At 44.5% G+C, this 18,999-nt stretch overlaps 2 protein-coding genes across 8 annotated transcripts in view; both read right to left on the bottom strand.

Moving 5' to 3' along the window:
• Positions 1 to 1,963, bottom strand: part of rgs12b (regulator of G protein signaling 12b) — an 88,970-nt gene extending 87,007 nt beyond the window's left edge. For both annotated transcript variants that reach the window (XM_080759780.1, XM_080759781.1), the window contains exon 1: positions 1,840 to 1,963. The gene's annotated coding sequence lies outside the window, so the exon portion shown is untranslated. The remainder of the gene's footprint in view (positions 1 to 1,839) is intronic.
• Positions 1,964 to 6,175: 4,212 nt separating this feature from the next.
• Positions 6,176 to 18,999, bottom strand: part of htt (huntingtin) — a 77,800-nt gene continuing 64,976 nt past the window's right edge. For 4 of the 6 annotated variants that reach the window (XM_080760228.1, XM_080760227.1, XM_080760231.1 and 1 more), the window contains 7 exons: positions 18,684 to 18,874; positions 17,928 to 18,042; positions 16,456 to 16,669; positions 13,903 to 14,134; positions 12,001 to 12,163; positions 9,955 to 10,115; positions 6,176 to 8,725 (listed from right to left, as the gene is read on the bottom strand). In XM_080760228.1, the coding sequence (XP_080616354.1) occupies positions 8,512 to 8,725; positions 9,955 to 10,115; positions 12,001 to 12,163; positions 13,903 to 14,134; positions 16,456 to 16,669; positions 17,928 to 18,042; positions 18,684 to 18,874 (1,290 nt within the window). In that variant the 3' untranslated portion in view covers positions 6,176 to 8,511. The remainder of the gene's footprint in view (positions 8,726 to 9,954; positions 10,116 to 12,000; positions 12,164 to 13,902; positions 14,135 to 16,455; positions 16,670 to 17,927; positions 18,043 to 18,683; positions 18,875 to 18,999) is intronic. The other 2 variants (XM_080760232.1, XM_080760229.1) reach the window with 1 other exon arrangement.

Below are 18,999 nucleotides of genomic sequence, written 5' to 3'. Positions count from 1 at the left end.
TTGTTGTCGTGTGACCATGAGGGCGTAAAATGGTCAACTCTGAGTCCTGAGGGCGTAGAATGAAACCAAATGGACCTGGGAGGGTCCATTTGGTTTGATGTTACACTCTCAAGAGTGGCACACACTAGGCACAGTACAGCTCAGAGGTATAGAAGCATGCATGAGGGACACACACACTGATGGCACATTGAAACACAAGACTTTAACTTTTATATTAACCTCTCTACTGCCATTATGTCCGCTCTGTTAGGCGTTCTAAACAAAGGCCATGATTGATTGATGTATTTATTAACAATTTGCAGAATTACAGTAGGCTACAGTACATTTCAAGCACAACTCAAAACAAAAACTGTTAACTGAGAGTGGACGACACCATAAAGCATTACAGCTTGTTTACAAGAGGGTCCACCATTTTCAATTCATCATAATACATGCATGTTCATCATGCACTGAACATGGTCCAAACTTAACTAACGTCAAACTGGATGACGCGTTGGCGTTGCCTGCCTTTAGCCAATGGTAAGTTTGCTAACATGGCTAATAGTGGCTGTTTAACTAACATTAACTATTTTAACTAACAAGTTAACAACATTAATAAAACGGCACATATCGTCCGCAAAAACAGACTTATAAATGCACGGCTTTTATTATAAAACTTTTCAACAGCTACAAACTTTTCCCCCCCTTCCTTCACTTCACATCCGTGACTTGTTCCTCAGCTCAGCGCATCCACCCGTGCTTAACGCACAGTCCCGCCCCCGTTAGACCCCAGAATATTGGAATGTCCAGAGCCATAGAGGAACACAGAGTTATAGGAGGACATTGAAGGGGGCAGAAAACTGAGCGCTCCATACTGTTCATGTAGCCTGGCTAATAAGCCAGACCGAATCAGCCGTTGGCAAAAAAAAAAAAGATTAGAGTCTGGCTTATTAGCCAGGCTACTGTTCATGCCGGCTGAAATGGGAGTCTGGGACAATACGCTGGGGTTGCAAATATTGCTTTCAATGAGGGTTGACGCAAATATCAGCAATTTTAGGCATGTGTGCAACTGCAACATAATGACAACTGTTTTAAAGTATTGTACAGTGTCAACTAAAGTCCCCTGCGTGTACTATTACGAAAAATAAAGGGATTTAATGTTGCCTGATGAGTCCATGTGCATTGATTCTGCCTACTTCAGTCCAGGACTACTAGAAGAGCCGCCATTTGACTATGATTAATTGAACATGGTGGGCACTGGGCCCTATTGAAAACAATTGTAATACTTTATGGTGTCGTCCACAGTTAACAGTTTTGTAGTGAGTCGTGCTTAAAATGTACTGTCGCAACTCTGTCTTACTCTATGGCTCTGGGCGTGTCGTCGTGTAACCATGACGATCACTAGTGTACACAGACTGCCACGCGGCCTGTCATTGGCTTTCCGCGCTGTCAGTCAACGGCATGGAACGAACAGAACAGCTCACCGAGAGAAATTGATCAAAGTTAGATTGAGAAATCACAGATAATGATAAAGTAAAGAGAACAGCTGCATAACTACTTCACTCACAGGTGTCAAAAGTGCACGTCGTCGCACGCAGATGTCTCGCAGACAGTGGGGACATCAAAGTGTTATTATAGGACACGAGCACGCGTGGATGTGTCTGTATTTGATCTCCAAGCAACTAGCCCAGCTAGGAAATAACAGCTGGCTAACTAACGGTATATGATTCTGAGTTGTAAAAAGCCCAAGCAAGGCGAAAAAAAGGTGGCAGGCATGCAGGTCCTTTTTTAATGTTCCAACAAAGATGTTTGGTTTGCTATTAATGAGTTTGTTTTAGTGCGAGTTTTAAAATAACTTACTTCCCCCGCGCAGTACGTGTCCAATGATGAAGAATGATATGCTGCTCAGGCAAATCCCATAGTTTTGTAGCTAAGGGTTGGGAACGTATAAACTCTGGGACGAAATGGGTAAACAAAAGAAAAGACTGCACCATCTGGCGAAGTAGAGGAGGAGGACTGTAGGCCTACTGGACTCACTCTGGAGGGATAGGAGGTGTGTTTAGAGGGATGTGGGAGGGGAGTGGAGGGGAGGGGGACATACTCAACCAGAGGCAAGTAAGTAAATCCAGGGCAGCGGTTCCCCAACTTTTTCATGTCAAGGAGGATGATACATTAATATTAGCCTGCGGAACCCCATTTGAAAATATATGCCAAGGACCCCCAGGCCATATATAGTAACTAAAGTTTTCGAATAAATGGGGTAAAAGTAAAGTAAATGTAGTAGTGGAGATGATAGATCCAAGACTCAAGTAAAGTAAACACCTCCAAATTGTAGCCTATAAGTAGGCCTACATACTTTATGTTACTTAGATTATTATAACCGCATAGACCCTTGTGTGTGTGTGTGTGTGTGTGTGTGTGTGTGTGTGTGTGCGCGCGCGCGCGCGCTAATTACTGAAACACCAACCACTTGACACATGCCATCTCTGACTGCATGTGGGTGCAATTGTAAAACGATTGCTTTGATATTGATTGGCAGCGGGCATGTCGATAAGATGTGTGAAGGACTACAAAGGAGATGTGTGAGGACTACAAATTGTTGGACTGGCTAAAAAGATCAGGGCAAAACAATTAATGATGAAAAATTGTTCTGTTGCTGCCATTATTGGCATGCAGTCACTTGATGTGGAAAAGGATGCCGTCATCTTTCTATACCACTAACTGGATGGTAGTCTGCGACTGCTTGTGTCGCTGTATAGCAGCCCATGACAATTGGTAGCATTGTTTTACTCTGATATATTTGGATTTTTGAAAATCCAAATAAAGAAATTGTGTGTGTGTGTGTGTGTGTGTGTGTGTGTGTGTGTGTGTGTGTGTGTGTGTGCGTGCGTGCGTGCGAGAGAAATGTGGGACCTAGCTGATAAGCTGTTGGACACTTCTTGACCCTGGTTCTCCAGGGTGTGTCAGTCTACAAACCAAGGTCTTCTTGCCCTGGTTATCTTCAGACGGACATCCGTACAATTGCACCCTGCATGTCCCCTTAATTAAAACACAACAAAATTGGCAGAGAAACAGATGGTCAATCTCTGCAATTCATTGTATTCTGTTCAAATGCGTGGTTGAATCCATAAAAGTAATTTTCTCTCCTTTTAGCTCTCTGAAGGGTGATTATAAGTTTTGAGTGGAAATGGAACAGCTTCTAGCTGACAAATTATGTGTGATGACAAATAATTCAGACTATAATTCATCCTCCAAAAAAGTTATTAGCAGTTATTAGGGCCGATTCATACTCCTATTTTAGAGCCGAATAAAAGTCGGTTCGGCTCTGTAGAGCCTACAATTTGACGTCATTTGAGGTTCGGGGGGGCGGGTACCGTCCTAAAGTCGGCTCTTCGGTGCTACTGAAAACTTCTGACGAGCCGAAATCATTTCGGCACTACAGCGCCGAAACAGGAGTATGAATCGGCCCTTAGAGTTCACACTGCTTCATGAGCCATATAATGAGCAGACTGTAAATAATACCCCTTAATGTAGTTTAATCATAAATATGATAATTCATGCGTATGAGGCAGCAACTGAAATTGTTAGGCTTGCCACCATGAACAATGTGTGGCCTGAAACAAGCTGGACAGAAGATTTACAACATTTTGACATGCTGTGTGCTCTCTGACCTTCTAGATTAGAATCTAGATCATCCTTATATTAGATTAAAATTTAGGCCTGAGGCCGATTCTAAAAATCCCTAAGTTTTCTGAAAAACTTCAAATATTTATATAGCAGCATCAAATATTTGTCATTTTTAAATACTGTACAGAACCCCAAAATGGGTTCCCGGCCTGAGGGGGTAAAACACTAAAAGGGGTTCACGCCCAGAATGGGTTAATGGGAAAGGCGGGCCGGCATAACATAGCCATAAACACACCCGATACGCCCATTTATAGGCAGGACCACAGCCATGTCACTCTGACATAATGACACTATGTCATAACCATAAACAAACCTGATACACCTATATCCATGTCACTAAGAATCAGACATAACCGTAAACAAATTAAACCTGATAGACCGCCATGCCCATGGCTTGTGCAATGCATGTGCATATCTGGCACTGACATACTTCAAACTTGCGCATGCATCGGCAAGGACTTGAGGGAGTGCGGTTCCCGCTGTCTAGTTATTCGAATATATGCATGCAGTTGTCCACAAGGAAGTATACAAGTAAGACGCGCAAACGCGGGAAGCGAACGCAGCTCGTACATATTTGGGTTTTGGACGTATAGCTGCTTTGGGGACTCCTTATATGGTTATGGCTGAGTCATGGTGACGTAACAGCGGGACAGACACTTGCATCAATCACAAACAAATCACTCAACTCCATATATGGGCACAAAAGCGGGACAGACAGACAGACAGACACACACACAGACATGATCTGCTAGGTCTCATAGTAAGTGCTCACTGCATTCGCAACTATAGGGCCTTTACTGTTCCTAATGAATGTAAACGACATGACATCAGCTTGTGACTGCAATTTGTTCATGTTCGCGGCTGACTCTGCTGGTCTCAGACAGGGACAGCTTGCAGGTTGAAAAGGCCCTCAGCTCTGAACTCGCCGGTACTAGAATCTGCACCTGTACTGGCTCGCCGATCTATTCTAAATTTAAGAAAGGCTGCCGTCGGCTGTCAGAAAAAGTGTCGGTTTTCTTAAATTTAGAATAGATAGCATAGGTGCATAACATGCAGTTACTAAATGTTACAATGGACCTTTAACAAAAAACAAACGAGATGACACCAATTCCAAGGAAATATCTTTAAATACTTTATTCATTTCTATAACATACCATATCAAGATTCAAGGTTAACCTCCTTAAAATATCGTCCTTGAATTAAATACACAATCTTCATTTTCTTACAGGTGACCATGAAACGTGTCCTATAGAATGTCCACTGATTGAGGGGTCTTGGCCAGTTGTAGCAATACAACTAGGTCATTTTAACTATATGGTTTTATCATAGCCTCCTCTGAAATAGAATCATTGGCCATTTCAAAGTGTTTCACAAAGATTGCTAAGGCATGTCGCTTTATATGTAAAGATCTTGTACTATGGGGAAAAGCTAGCAAAGTCTCCTTATAAAATAAATCAAATGATTTTTCTCTTGGCCCAAATGAATAGCTTGATCAATCACTTTCATATACTGCACCTGTACAGTAGTGTCTTTGAGGGCAACAGTTGGTCCCGTTTTTAAACCCATCTGACCTTCACCTTCATCCACCTCCCAACCTCCATCTTCCAAATCCACAAAAGAATTCTGGGTAATCTTATTACCACAACAGGGGCTCTAGTGTAGACAGTATTTCCCTCTACTCTAGTCTGGATGAGATAATTATAGACAATTTGGAAAAGTCAAACAATCTTAAAAAAAAGGGGAAAAAAAGTATTTTTGAATGTCTAAAAGGCTAGACATTTTCTTTTTAAATCAACTTCTCACATAACTAAATCCTGGTACTGGAAAGAGTGTGTTCTCAGCTGCTGACTGGGACCAAAAAGCCTCAACTAATCTGGCACAGTATAAGGCTGTTTTAGGGAGGGTTCCCGCTGGAACATTCCTCTTACAATTTCAATAATCTGCAGACTGCTAAGCAACAGGGGGGGGCTAATCATTTATGTGAATACAGTATGACTTGGTACCACAAACAAATGAAAACAAGTACATTGTCTTCAGTGTTTGAGAGTGGAATGTCACAGAAACCTACTGCATGTAGGAGATTCGGGGCATCAGAAGTCGCTCAAATAACAATGTGAAAGTGCTAGACTAATATATTCAATATGCTATACTAAGAACATGGACGTCGATGGCTTATTCACGATTCTTAAACTGACAGGAGCATTTTAAAGCATTTAAAAACGATAGACAAGAAAACTGTTGTCACGTACGTGACTTGCTTTACCAGCTACAACTCCCACCTGTTTGATTTGTCAAAGCTCTTCTTGCTCACTATTAAGGTTCACAGGATTCCCTTTGGATTGTGTTGCATTGCTAAATGTCAGCCCATCGCTTGGCCTGTCATTAACGGCGACCATAGTAAGAAATACAATACTAAGGACTACGAGAGGACAGAGAGCAGTGGTTCAGCATGCTTCAGCAAGCTTCAAAGAACAGGACATAATTCAGTCTTTATCCAAGGCCTGTGTGTGTGTGTGTGTGTGTGTGTGTGTGTGTGTGTGTGTGTGTGTGTGTGTGTGTGTGTGTACACAGTGAGGAAGCCTACCGCACTGCCAGGCAACGCAAGGGTAAACCTCGAATGAGTTGTGATCGCAGCTCGTTGCTGCCGTCTGGCCAAGTCGTCTATGGATCCAGTGTGTTTGTGTGGAAAAGAGATACTCGAGAAAAAAAAGAATTTGCATCACATTTTCTCACCGTCTTATTGAATTTCTCACTTTTTACACAGTTTTTTTTATCTTGTCATGCACCAATGGCTTTTTGTATTACTTTACAATTATACGTTTACTCTTTTTACAAGATATATGAAGAATGACTTCCAGTCTTATTACAACAATAAATCATCATTAATTAATGACATCTTACATCCTGAGAATTAAAGAAATGACAACAAATGGGATACCGATGCATTCGAGATCAACGTCAGCGAGGATTCTGAGAAGGACTAGACAGAGTTAAGCTACACCATAAACACCTTTATCGCTGCGTGGGGGGAATGAACATTCTATTAATTCACAAAAATATAAAATTAAAATATGGCATTTTTTAGGGATGGAGCTTGAAACCTGACCCCATTACAAACTCTTAAATGTATCGAAACACGGTATCAATAAGCTTTGGGCTCGTCGAGCACGTTTGCAGCCCATGATGTCATGTTAAAACAAGCAAGGCCAAATGCCATGTCAAGGCAAGGGGCGACCAAGAAATAAATCTAATCACCCATGCTGGCACAAACATGTCGGTCTAAACGTGTATTGATACCTGCCAATGTTAATTTTGTTACTTTAGATGGTGGTGAGCCAAAAACTCTGTCACAAGTAACTGACCATTAAAAATAAATACCAGTTCCAGAATTTGTCGTCTAAGGCTTTCCACAAAAATAAGAGAAAAAAGCTCAATAGTGGGCTCGATAAAAGCCCGGATCAATAAGCAGGCTCGATAAGTTGCTCATTATCAATAAAACGTAACGAGCTCCATCCCTATTCCTAATGGGTCTTTTTCTCCAGTCATTACTGCTGAGTGAGGTGTTCCAGTGAGCTTTCCCCTGAGCCTCACGGTGGGACTGTCTAATCCTTTGTTTCCGTCTCCTCCTCCTCCTAGCTTCTTGAATAGGTCACTGCACACAGACAGAGAGATACAAGAATCATGCTCAGTCACAACAGGTCTGCAGTGACAGATACAATCGCAGCTCTCTGATATTCTCATATGTGAACATGAACGGGGGGGAAAAATACTATGGCCATTTAGTTTAGAGATCCATTTACTCCAAAAGACACATAAAACATACCTCTCTCTCTTTTCTATCACTTTTATGCTTCCATAGTCCGAGAGTAATTTAAATAAAAAGAGAACACAACTAGTCAGTGACAACATCAAGCAAGCATTTCAGGCCCCATGTCAGTTATTATAATCAGATCTTTTTGCCCTCCATAACAAATCACACTGAAAATAGATGTATCTGAACTTTAAATATAGTAAATACTTGTTTTCAGTTTTGTTTGTCGTCGTTGTCCCCCCACCCCGCCCACTTCATTAAACCACAATGCTCAAGCAAAGTCCTCACGAGAAAATATACAAATCCAGTTTCTTTATACGATTAATATTATTTATATCTATGTTGGTCAAGGTGCTGGGTAGGAGGAATTATTCAGCGTGCTGTGTTGTCCATCCCCAAGGAACGGTCCTTTGTGGGAAGGTGAGGTGCAGGCAAACATCCCAATTTGAAGAATTAGGAGCCAGTGTATTTCATAGTGCTGATCGAGAGACATTCACTCACTCTCTTTATCGTACATCCTAACATCTTCTAACACGGATTCCTAGATTTCCTACTTCCCCACCATGTCCGTTTCTTCAGTCCTCAGTGTGACACCGTTGGTGACTTCACCGTTCAGCAGTTTGTGTCATGTTTTCCTGTCAACACAACAGATGCGCTAGTGGTAGGTACAGTAGTGTCTACAGTGGATCATTTTTGACAGAACATTCGGGTACAGGCTTTAGTTCCGACACCATTATTATTCCGACAGTCATTAGACCGACAACCTACCTAAAACCCTAACCTAACCAAAAACCGCAAGCACGGGAGCAGCGCATGTTGGAGCGCTAGTCCGACTGTCCCCGCATGTCAGACTAATGCTCCGTCGGAATTAGCATCGGATCCCCGTCACCTTTCATCTCAGTTGGAAGGTGTGCACACGGCGTGTGTCTGCAATGTCTGGTCCTAATCATAGACAATCCCACCCCTCCAAAATACATCCATGCCCCCCCCCCCCCCCCTCCCCCTAACTACCTCTACGTGTGCCTCTCTACTCTCTAGAGCGAGGTGTCCTGGTGGATGGACTGCAGGCAGGCCAGCAGCTGGTGGTAGGGGCTGCCCGGCGCCGCCACCGTCTCGAAGACGGACTGGAAGGCGCGGCGGTCCAGCTCCTCGTCGATCTGGTGCCGGTAGAAGTCCATGGCCACCAGGCAGAACAGGTTGACGTCCACCACGTCGCTACGGCCCATGCGGCTGATCACGTGGGGCAGCCTGCGGTGGGTGGGCGCGGCGCACCGAGGGTTAAGGAGCACCACGGAGCAATTTATGAACAGAGACATTTATATAACAGTTGGTTGGTTCCCCAACCTTTCAGGTCGAGACCCAAAAGAGATATTAAGACGTTTATCCCATTTAAGACCTCAGGACGATTTTACACAAGAAATGTCTTCTAAATCCTGACAGATTAAAAAAAAATCTATGTTTCTGTGTCAGTCGTTCTCAAAACATTTTCATGTCAAGGACCCCCAAAATTATCTGTATTTGGCCACCGACCCCCATCTGAAAATATGTTGTTTCAGGGACTCGATCCCACAGAAGCAAAGATTTGTGTTAAAAACGTTCGCAGATCTGCAATTTTTCAATAGCTAAAGTAATCCTTAACCCATCAAAAGGGGTTCCCGTCCTGAATGGGTTAAATAGCACACCCGGATGAAGTGAGTGGCGCTCTAATCATCATCAAGAACGGTGGTCCCTTATTGGCACATGACGTAAAGTCTCCATTCATTGTCGATGGCATTTAATGTTTGTGTTCAGAAAAAATCTACACTATAGCTGTTTATAGGAGGCGCTAGCAGCTCCTATAAACAGCCTGTTTATAGGAGGGGATAGCACCCCTCAAATAAAGACAAAATAAATGAGGGCATGAATGATCATGCATGCCCTGATGAAGATTCTAAGGAGTCTAAAAAAGTTGGTGTTTTAATTTTAACTAGAAAAAGTGCCCTTCTGGGCACAAGTCTCCACCAGGAGGATAGGAGCGTGTGTGATGTTTGGCAAAATGCGTCTTGATCACATGACTACAGAGATCATCTGTACCGATTTGCGTGAGATTTGGATGAATTTACAGCTGAAATATCATTCCACCAATAGTTGACAGAAAAAACCTTACTGTACTGTACTGTAGCTACAATGAACCAATTGAGGGGAACTAGTCCATAACCGGGGATATGCACACTCAAAGTTATTTGCAGACTTAGGGTTATGCGCTGTACATTGCATTGCATTTGTACTGCAATGAATAGATTTTAGCTTTTGAGGGCAGAATTCCTGAGATCAGAGGATGCTGATTTTTTTTGTAGGATAACCGCCATGCTCTCAGTGCTTGATTTCTTACATACACTGTACGTGTACATAAACAAAAAATACTTACACACACACACACACACACACACACACACACACACACACCAATGCACATACACACAGAGGACAAAGGATACAGGGCTGAGATCCACTGGGATGTGGACGCTGAGACAAAGAAACAGGACAGACTCCACATGGCCATGGCTACGGGCGTCCTCTGGGTGAAGTTGGACAGGGACAGCAGCACCCAGTCACGCACCATGGAGGACTGACCGGTGGCATGGAGAGTCTGGAACACCTGGCCAAGGGGGGGACAAATAATATATTAACAACAAAAATATTCATGTTTTATAGTGCCTGTTATATATAGCCATATAATTGTCTTCAAGCCACATATCGACTGACATAGAAACATAGGTTTTTCATGAAACTGTTAGGATTTAGAAGGGATTTTTGTAGAATCGTCCTGAGGTCTAATTGTGTTCAAAACGGTCTGAGAAAAAACAGCAGACAAATCTGTGCCCGGTCTCCTCAACGTTGTCTTGGCAACCTATTGTCTGTTCAAACAGGAGAACTCCCTAAAGCAGTCAACACAGAGACGAGCCAGTAACTGTTTACCAAGATTAGCTCCAATTAGAATTCTGTATACCATTTGCTTAGAGAGTAACCATATGATATGTTTATTTGGATTACGCCTCAGACGAAAGGATACCTCAAATCATGAATTCTAGAGCTTTGCATAACATAGATTAAAATGCACATACATTAAGTTTGTTTATTTTTGGACCAAAATTCTTATATAAGACGATATTGAGATCACCCAATGTTATTCTCCAAAGAGAAAAACATCCATGAACCAGGGGGTGAGCGAGTGGTTTCAGGACTTCTGCACTCTATTGAGACAATTTTGTATGGCGCCGGTATATTGGTTGTTCAGTTTGGCCCACCAGTTTTGGAGATATGGCATTTAGCGGGTGCCGTTTTCCCTTCATTGCTGAAGTGAGTGGTACTGTACTGTACTGTACTGTACTGTACAAGCCCTCTTCCCTGGTCTGTGTGTTAGGCTGTGCAACAGTGACACTTGGTGGTGAACAAACGCTATAACGCTATTTCCGTGCTCAGACACTGACACTGACACAGACCCTGTCACACACTGACATAGCTGTCTATAGGAGTGGCTGCACCACTCAAAACAAAATTCTCTTCTGGTGAAAAGGTGGAGGCTGCGCGATGGCAGCCCCCCAGTCACACCCTGTCACATTATCACATACTAAAACTAAATTAAAATGTATTCAAAGGGCAGTGGCGTAACTAGATGCCAGTGGGCCCCGACGCAGGCTGATCAGCGAGTGCCCCAGACGACAGCACCCCCCCCCCCCCCTGGCTTAGAAACAGCAGTGGCTGTGCGGGGCAATGTACAGCAGCCTGTAAAAACAAGTCCAAACTGTGTGTGTGGGTTTATAATCAGCGGGGCACTGTACAGTTGTAGTTGTGATTTGTGCACGTACCTGGCTGTCGGGACTCGAGACTGGGAAAGCCCACTGCATGCACACTCGCCACAGTCAGACACTTCTGACTTGTTCACGTTGTTAGCCTACAGCCCTATGCTCTAACAGAGCTGTTGGGGAGGCGGGGCACATCACACAATGCATGGTATGGTGGCTGTGTGTGCTATAGCAACAGCCATCACCAGGCTCCGCCAAACTTCGTTCAACTCAACTGTCATTGCATCTCTGTAGGCCTATGTGTTTATAATTTTATTTTACAGACGGCACGGGTGAGCGGCCGTGTGCCCCCCTTGCCTCTGGGCCCCCACGCAGTCGCGTTGTCTGCGTCACGGTAGTTACGCCCCTGTCAAAGGGACTATGACTAAAACTAAATCAACACTGGTGTCATGCTGCTGCTAGCCTGGGGTCCACCTATGCTTTCTATAGCATAGGCAGCTCCCAGCAGGATCCGCCGGGAGAATCTACACGCAGCTGTGCGACATGAGACTAATTAATTAGAGCGACAGAGAGAGAGAGGAGTGTCTGTGTGTAACAAAGGTGCAAACGATCAGAAATCAGCAGAGAGTGATCAACGTTTGTGCTACTGTATGCTGTATTGAAGTGGACTCGGCCCCAGACTTTTTTTCTCCCTGGAAATAAAAACATCTGATTTTCCGAGGCTATGCTGCTGCTGACCTTGTAGACGACGGTGGCCATGAACTGTGGGTACGGCTGCTGGTTGGACAGGAACTCTCCGATGACCTTGTTCATGACGTCCTGTGGGGGGAAGAAGTCGTCCAGGAACTGGGGCAGGATCCTGGACACCACCCGTGCCTCGCTGGGCAAACCTTTACGGATCCTGACAAAGAAAATGAAGGAAATTAGGGACGGGCGGTATGGAAAAATATTATATTATATTAACCCATTTAGGCCTGACGTCGACATTTTTTAAATGTCTTCTAAATGTCAAGGACCCCAGAAATTATATGTAATAAGTCGCCGACCCCCATCTGAAATACGTTGTTCCAGGGACCCCGCCGCAGAAGCAAAGATTTGAGTTAAAAACACTCACTCTGAAAGTATATATATTAAGAGTTGCTCCACATTTTCACGGGAAAAAAAAGCAGATCTACAAGCTCGAGTGCCACACTATGAGCTTGTAGATCTGCTATTTTAATATACATATTCTTTTTCAGGCAGTATCACAACCCACGATATTGTGCGTGCGTTCTGGTCTAGAGGGGCAGGCGCGCTCGGAGCAACCACTGGAGGATATTGGTTCACCGATCAGAGCCCATCAACATGGACTTGTAAACAAACTCCACGCGTCACGAATACTAACGTCCCATAGCCTGAAGGGATGCGACACTCTGATTGGTTCAGAAACACACAGGCTTCCGTGCTGATCTTCCTTAATAATACATTTAAAAAAAACAATTGAAGTCCATGCAAGCTTCCACATCAGTGGCGAATGTGCGAAAATGCGACCGTTTTCGCTCTTTATTTGTTCGCTCTGGTGTCGTATTTTGCAGAGATTTGCAGGCGAACTGCAACATGCAATATTTCGCATTTTCAGATCGCTTATTCGCATCGCGTCGCTAATTCGCCAGTGTGTAATGACCTTTAGCCCATGCGTCCAGTGGCTTTATTGGTATAGGCTGCTCAGATCTGGACTGGACTTATTTATGTTTTGGACTAGAACTGGCGGACCTCTGTACTGTAGACGCACAGATGCATGCATGCAGATGCAATGCGTTGTTTATTGATGATTAAGCCTACAACAATTTATTTATATTGTTAAATGTTGCTTTTTTTTAAAAGGAGCATACATAAATGTATACCATTCGTCTTCCAACTTTAATTATGTAGCCTATACATGCATATTACATTTGGGGTAGCCTATTTAAAAAAAAGGAAAACAACAACCGTTAATTAACCGGATAATGCCATGAGAATGAATAATAAAGAAAATAATACAACCACAGACCATAGATATAATGTGTACTGCTTTGCGTGATGTTTGGACAAAAATAATATATAAAAAAAAAAAAATCGGCCTCCTGGTGGCCAATGTGAAAAGGGTGGCACTTTTGTTCAAAGAAAACCACTTCTGCAAACTTTAGATGCCAATAAACAGGCCGACCTAAAGCAAATGGGGCAGAGATTTTGCTCTGGCATACAGGGAGTGGATCGGACCAACAGTAGGCAGTAGGAGATTAGCTGTTCACGGAAGCCAATGTACCGTTACCGACATCCCTAATATATACGATCTCTCTGAAAAGGCATATCGTGGAGAGATTGTATTTGTCTTGACGATATGTATCGCCACATCGCCAGCCCCTATTGGAAATACCCAAATGAAAAATAATGAGGAAAAAATAATGCAATAAACAAAAAAAAATAAGTGTAGTGCGTGCTCAATCCACAAACCATGTTTTAGGTAACGTAACTGAGAGGAGAGTGCTGCAATGTAACAAAATAAGTTACAACTGCACAACCATGTGCATGTTAGCTATATACGAGGATGAATTTAATTATTGATTGTGTGTGTGTGTGTGTGTCTGTGCCGTGTGTGCGCACAGTGTGTCGGCAGCGTACCTGTCAAAGAGCACAGAGACCCTCTCCATCGCCACAATGACCGACTCACTGTCGGGGGCCTGGGAGTCAGAGTGGGCGGGGGGGCGCCCAGCAGGGCTGGCCTTCTCCTTGCCTGAGGAGAAACCAACAGGATCTGCTGTGACGCCCTGCACCGCCTCCGCTACCGCACAGCCAGAGCCAACCTCACCTCTAACCCCCTGTCCCGAGTCCGAAACACACGCTGAAACCACCGCTGGGAGGACGAGAGGGGACCAGTTACAACGAGTGGGGGGAGGGAGGGAGGGGGTGGGGTGGGTAGAGTGGGGGATTCAATAGGCTCTATGCACACAGAATAACTCTTCCTACTTCCGGGACTCTTCCCTACTTTCTTCACAGATGTTACTGATGATACTAATGAAGGCTCTGTTCCATTTAGTACGAGCTATCTTCATTCCTACTCTCACCTATGGTCACGAAGTGTGGGCCATGGTCGAAAGAATCAGGTTGCGAATACAAGCGGCTGAAATGAGTTTTCTTCGACGGGTGTCTGGCATCTCCCCTAGAGATAGGGTGAGAAGTTTAGTCACACGAGAGAGACTCGGAGTATGAGTTGCTGCTTCTTCGCCTGGAAAGGAGCCAGCTTAGGTGGTTCGGCTGGTTAGGATGCCTCTCTGGGGCGTCTGCCTAGGGAGGTCCTCGAGGCACGTCCCACTGGAAGGAGACCCCGGGGCAGACCAAGGCGCAGTTGGAGGAATCACTGGTCTTGGAACGTCTCGGGATGCCCCAGGAGGAAGTCACAAATGTTGCTCTGGAGAGGGAAGTCTGGAGCACTCTGGTGGAGCTGTTCCCCCCGCGACCCGACTACGGATAAGCGGTTGAAGATGGATGCATGGAACCGATTTAGTGACAAAGGTCACAATCGTTCATAAATAGTGTAAATAGCAATCGTCCGCTGCCATGTATTTCATGGAACTTCCGGTGTGAGGTCCGTTCCTTTCATCACGTAGGAAGAGTTATTCTGTGTGCATAGAGCCTATTGAATGATGTCAGATTAATTCAGAGGCCAGTCCCGTTTAGTGTTTGAAATCCTTAACAAAATAACTCAGAGAATGACAGGTACTGTACAAGTCTCATGAGAGTCCGTCAATCACCCGCCTCAAGTATTTGAAAGGATTTCAAATGCTGTGTGACCTGGTTTGTCAACTGTTGCTACAACGCAATGTGCTTGAATTAGCTGCTCTGAAGCGCAGAATGTTCTTACAGATGGATAACGTAGTAGGGTCATGGGTTTGCATTTCCAAGGGCCCCCCGTTTTGACCTAGAACTCGGCTTCTAGCTCGTCCCAGCGTTTGTTACTTGGCATGTTAGTAGAAGGGCAGCAATATGCTAACAGTCGCTAGCGTTAGTAAGGGGAGACGTAGGGTTAGAGGTAGATATCATCTGTACAATAAAGCTACAATGTAATGCCAGCAGCAGGACGAGATTAGCTAGCATTCATGGATGAGGTTACCACCCCCGAGTATTATCATTAGTAGGCTGGCTGGTGCTTTGGTACGTTAATTAAACACAGATGTAATGAATTGTCACCAGTATTAAGTCTGGACTTGGTGCACATGCAGGCACAGTAAGTATTAATGAGCAACAGGTGTGGAGACGTCAGTTCCTAAGCTAATGACTCAACTTCTGTTCTAGTGATGTTAAAACAGGTGTCACACATTATTATAACGCTCATATTGTGCAAATATGCACAATATATATAATACAACTGGTGTAGAGTTGGCTTACTTCTCCTATTGTGAAAAACAACTAGATATCCTATCAACCTTTTTTTTATTTCAAAGAGGGAACCCCAATTTAGCTGTATGCATTAGGCCATGCACCCCATTTGAAAAGATTTTCATCCCTGGACCGACCCTAATCTGAGAAAGCAAACGTGCATAGAATAGGCTAGCATGAACACAACACAATACACACTCCTTAAAGGAGAATTCCATGCTAGAAGGCTTTCTTACCTTTATTTGTAGTTGTTACGTTTGTGCTAATTGGCTTATTTCCATCTAAATAAGTAGTAAAGTGGGCCGCTTGGGATACTATTTACATTATGAAGAGAGGATATATACAAAAAGAATAGATTTTTGAGCGATGGAAATAAGCAAATTAGCACAACACCCCATAGCCCCATTCAATTCAATGCAATTCATTGAGGGCTTATGGTAGGGGAAATAGCCAATAATGCACTTTTGCACAAAATAACACCTGGACCACAACTACAAATAAAGGTAAGAAAGCCTTCTAGCATGGAATTCACCTTTAATACTAGCAGTACACAGTGCACACCAGTTAGCCTAGCTAGCTACAAGCGGAATTGCATGCCGTTGACATGCCGGTGAAAGTAGCCAGTTAACAGAAATCGTATTGAAGAGTGCAGTACAGTCTACCATGCAGGTTAAGTTGGCGAGTGTAGGCATAGCCATGCTACAATGAGTTTGCGGTGGATTTTAGATGACAGCTTTATAGCAGTGCCACTTTCACACACACACACACACACACACACACACACACACACACACTTACCGGTGTACATGCAGGTGAGCATGAGTCCCAGGGCAGCCATGGCTCTGTGTGGAGAGGGCATGTTGACACGGTCCACGCTCAGTTTGACCAGTGCATCGCTGTCCACGCGGGACAGCTGCTCCGACAGCAGGAGGCGCTCCAGGCCTCGCAGCACACAGTGGTAAATGACAGAGGGAGTGGAGTCCTCGCTGGCCGACACCATCACACCACACGTCTAGGAGGACAGAGAGGGAGAGACAGTGGTAAATGACAAAGGGAGTGGAGTCCTCGCTGGCCAACACCATCACACCACACGTCTAGGAGGACAGAGAGGGAGAGACAGTGGTAAATGACAGAGGGAGTGGAGTCCTCGCTGGAGGACACCATCACATCACACGTCTAGGAGGACAGAGAGGGAGAGACGGACAGGAAGGTATAGGAGAAATGGAGAAAGAAGAAAAGTGAATTTCCGTTTCTCCCCCCCCCCTACGTGCCATGGAAGGGTTAGACAAAACCGCTCTCAAAGAGCACCTACCTAGTGTATATTTGTACGTCTCTAAATGTTGTGACGAATTGAAAATGGCGGACCCTATTGTAAAAAAGTGTAGTGCTTTATGTTATGGTGTCTTCCACAGTTACGTTTTTTTTGCATTGAGTTGTGCTTGAAATGTTCTGCATACTGTTAATAAATACTTTAATCAATGAATCAATCAATCAATCAAACCAACAGTCCTAGAGTAATGAGTCCGACACCCTACCCCAATAATACTAATGACCGTAGTCTTACCGTGCAACATGAAAGCTCCTGTTGGGTGGTCGTTAAAAGTTGATTTCTCCCTCATTTCCTCCGTATTTCTAGTTTATTTAAATAATGTCATGCAAATTTGTCCAGTGCATAGCCAACTGCAGGCCTGATTTAGAAAACATTTCGATGCTCTTGCTACTGTAAATGATCGATTATTTATTACGGAGAAAATCCCGTCATTTAACATGCATCTCTATGGGGGAGAAGGAGAGCTTGCCCTGTCTCCTCGCTGCTAACATGCCTATTGGACAAGGATGGGGTTGGGCTAATTCAGCGCACACATCCAGAGGGTAGAGTTCTCACCTGTATGACTCCTGCGGTGAATTCAGCGCACACATCCAGAGGGTAGAGTTCTCACCTGTATGACTCCTGCTGTGAATTCAGCGCCCACATCCAGAGGGTAGAGTTCTCACCTGTATGACTCCTGCTGTGAATTCAGCGCCCACATCCAGAGGGTAGAGTTCTCACCTGTATGACTCCTGCGGTGAATTCAGCGCCCACATCCAGAGGGTAGAGTTCTCACCTGTATGACTCCTGCTGTGAATTCAGCGCCCACATCCAGAGGGTAGAGTTCTCACCTGTATGACTCCTGCGGTGAATTCAGCGCCCACATCCAGAGGGTAGAGTTCTCACCTGTATGACTCCTGCGGTGAATTCAGCGCCCACATCCAGAGGGTAGAGTTCTCACCTGTATGACTCCTGCGGTGAATTCAGCGCCCACATCCAGAGGGTAGTTCTCCATCATGTAGAAGGCAACGGCACATATCACCAGCACGTGTTGTTGGTTATGGAGGTTCACGCAGCTAATTGTTACAGGAGCCAGAAAGAGCGCGCGCGCGCGCACACACACACACACACACACACACACACACACACACACACACACACACACATACTGAATGCAATGCACATACAGTACGTACAGAATAAGGATAACACCTAGTGGGGAAACTGTGGCATGACACTTTGTGTCCTTTTTTTCCCAGTTTCCATGTCATTAAAAGGGATGAAGCCAATTAATTTAGAGGCACATCGACGGAGCAGGGGGTTGAAGGGTGACATTTAACAGGAGCGCTTCCCCCCTAGAGTTGTTCCATTATGAAATCGGCTCATTACACAACAAAATGACAGCAGTGTGTGTGTGTGTGTGTGTGTGTGTGCGTGCCAGGGTTATGATAGTAAAGTAAAACTGATGAAATAACTAAAACTAGAATTGGAAGGGGGATAAAAAGGTGTAGTTAAAACTTCACCACTTTTCAACTTATCTTCATATAATTGGTCCTCACTAATGTTCATGATAAAATACCACAACGTTTTTTCTACTCAGTCTGCGTCTCATCATGGGAGGGCTGTGGCCAGTTCAGAAACCTGTCCACCGGTGACATTATCGATGTATGTATCATACAATGCATCAATGTACTGTACTGTACTGTACTGTACTCACTGCGCCACCGCCCTCAGGTTGGACAGCAGGTACTCGGACACGGCGGGTATGAGCTGCTTGGCCGTGTCGTCCAACAGGTCACACTCCAGCACGTACAGCACCCCGTGCAGCGCGCCCATGCGGCTGGGCAGGTGGGTGCTGCGCAGGGTGCTCTCCAACAGGCGACACACGGGCTCCGCCGTCGCCTTGTCCTGCCCACGGACAGGGTTGGCATTGACAAAGTTAAGTGTTTAATACATCATGGTCAACAATCATGGTTAGTAGGGATGTAAATGATACATTTTAACAGCAATACGATACTTGGTTGACGATACCT

Source organism: Protomyctophum bolini, assembly GCF_963924005.1.
Source record: "Protomyctophum bolini genome assembly, chromosome: 3".
In the NCBI taxonomy this organism is placed as follows: domain Eukaryota; kingdom Metazoa; phylum Chordata; class Actinopteri; order Myctophiformes; family Myctophidae; genus Protomyctophum; species Protomyctophum bolini.
This window is presented reverse-complemented; position numbering and strand designations above follow the sequence as displayed.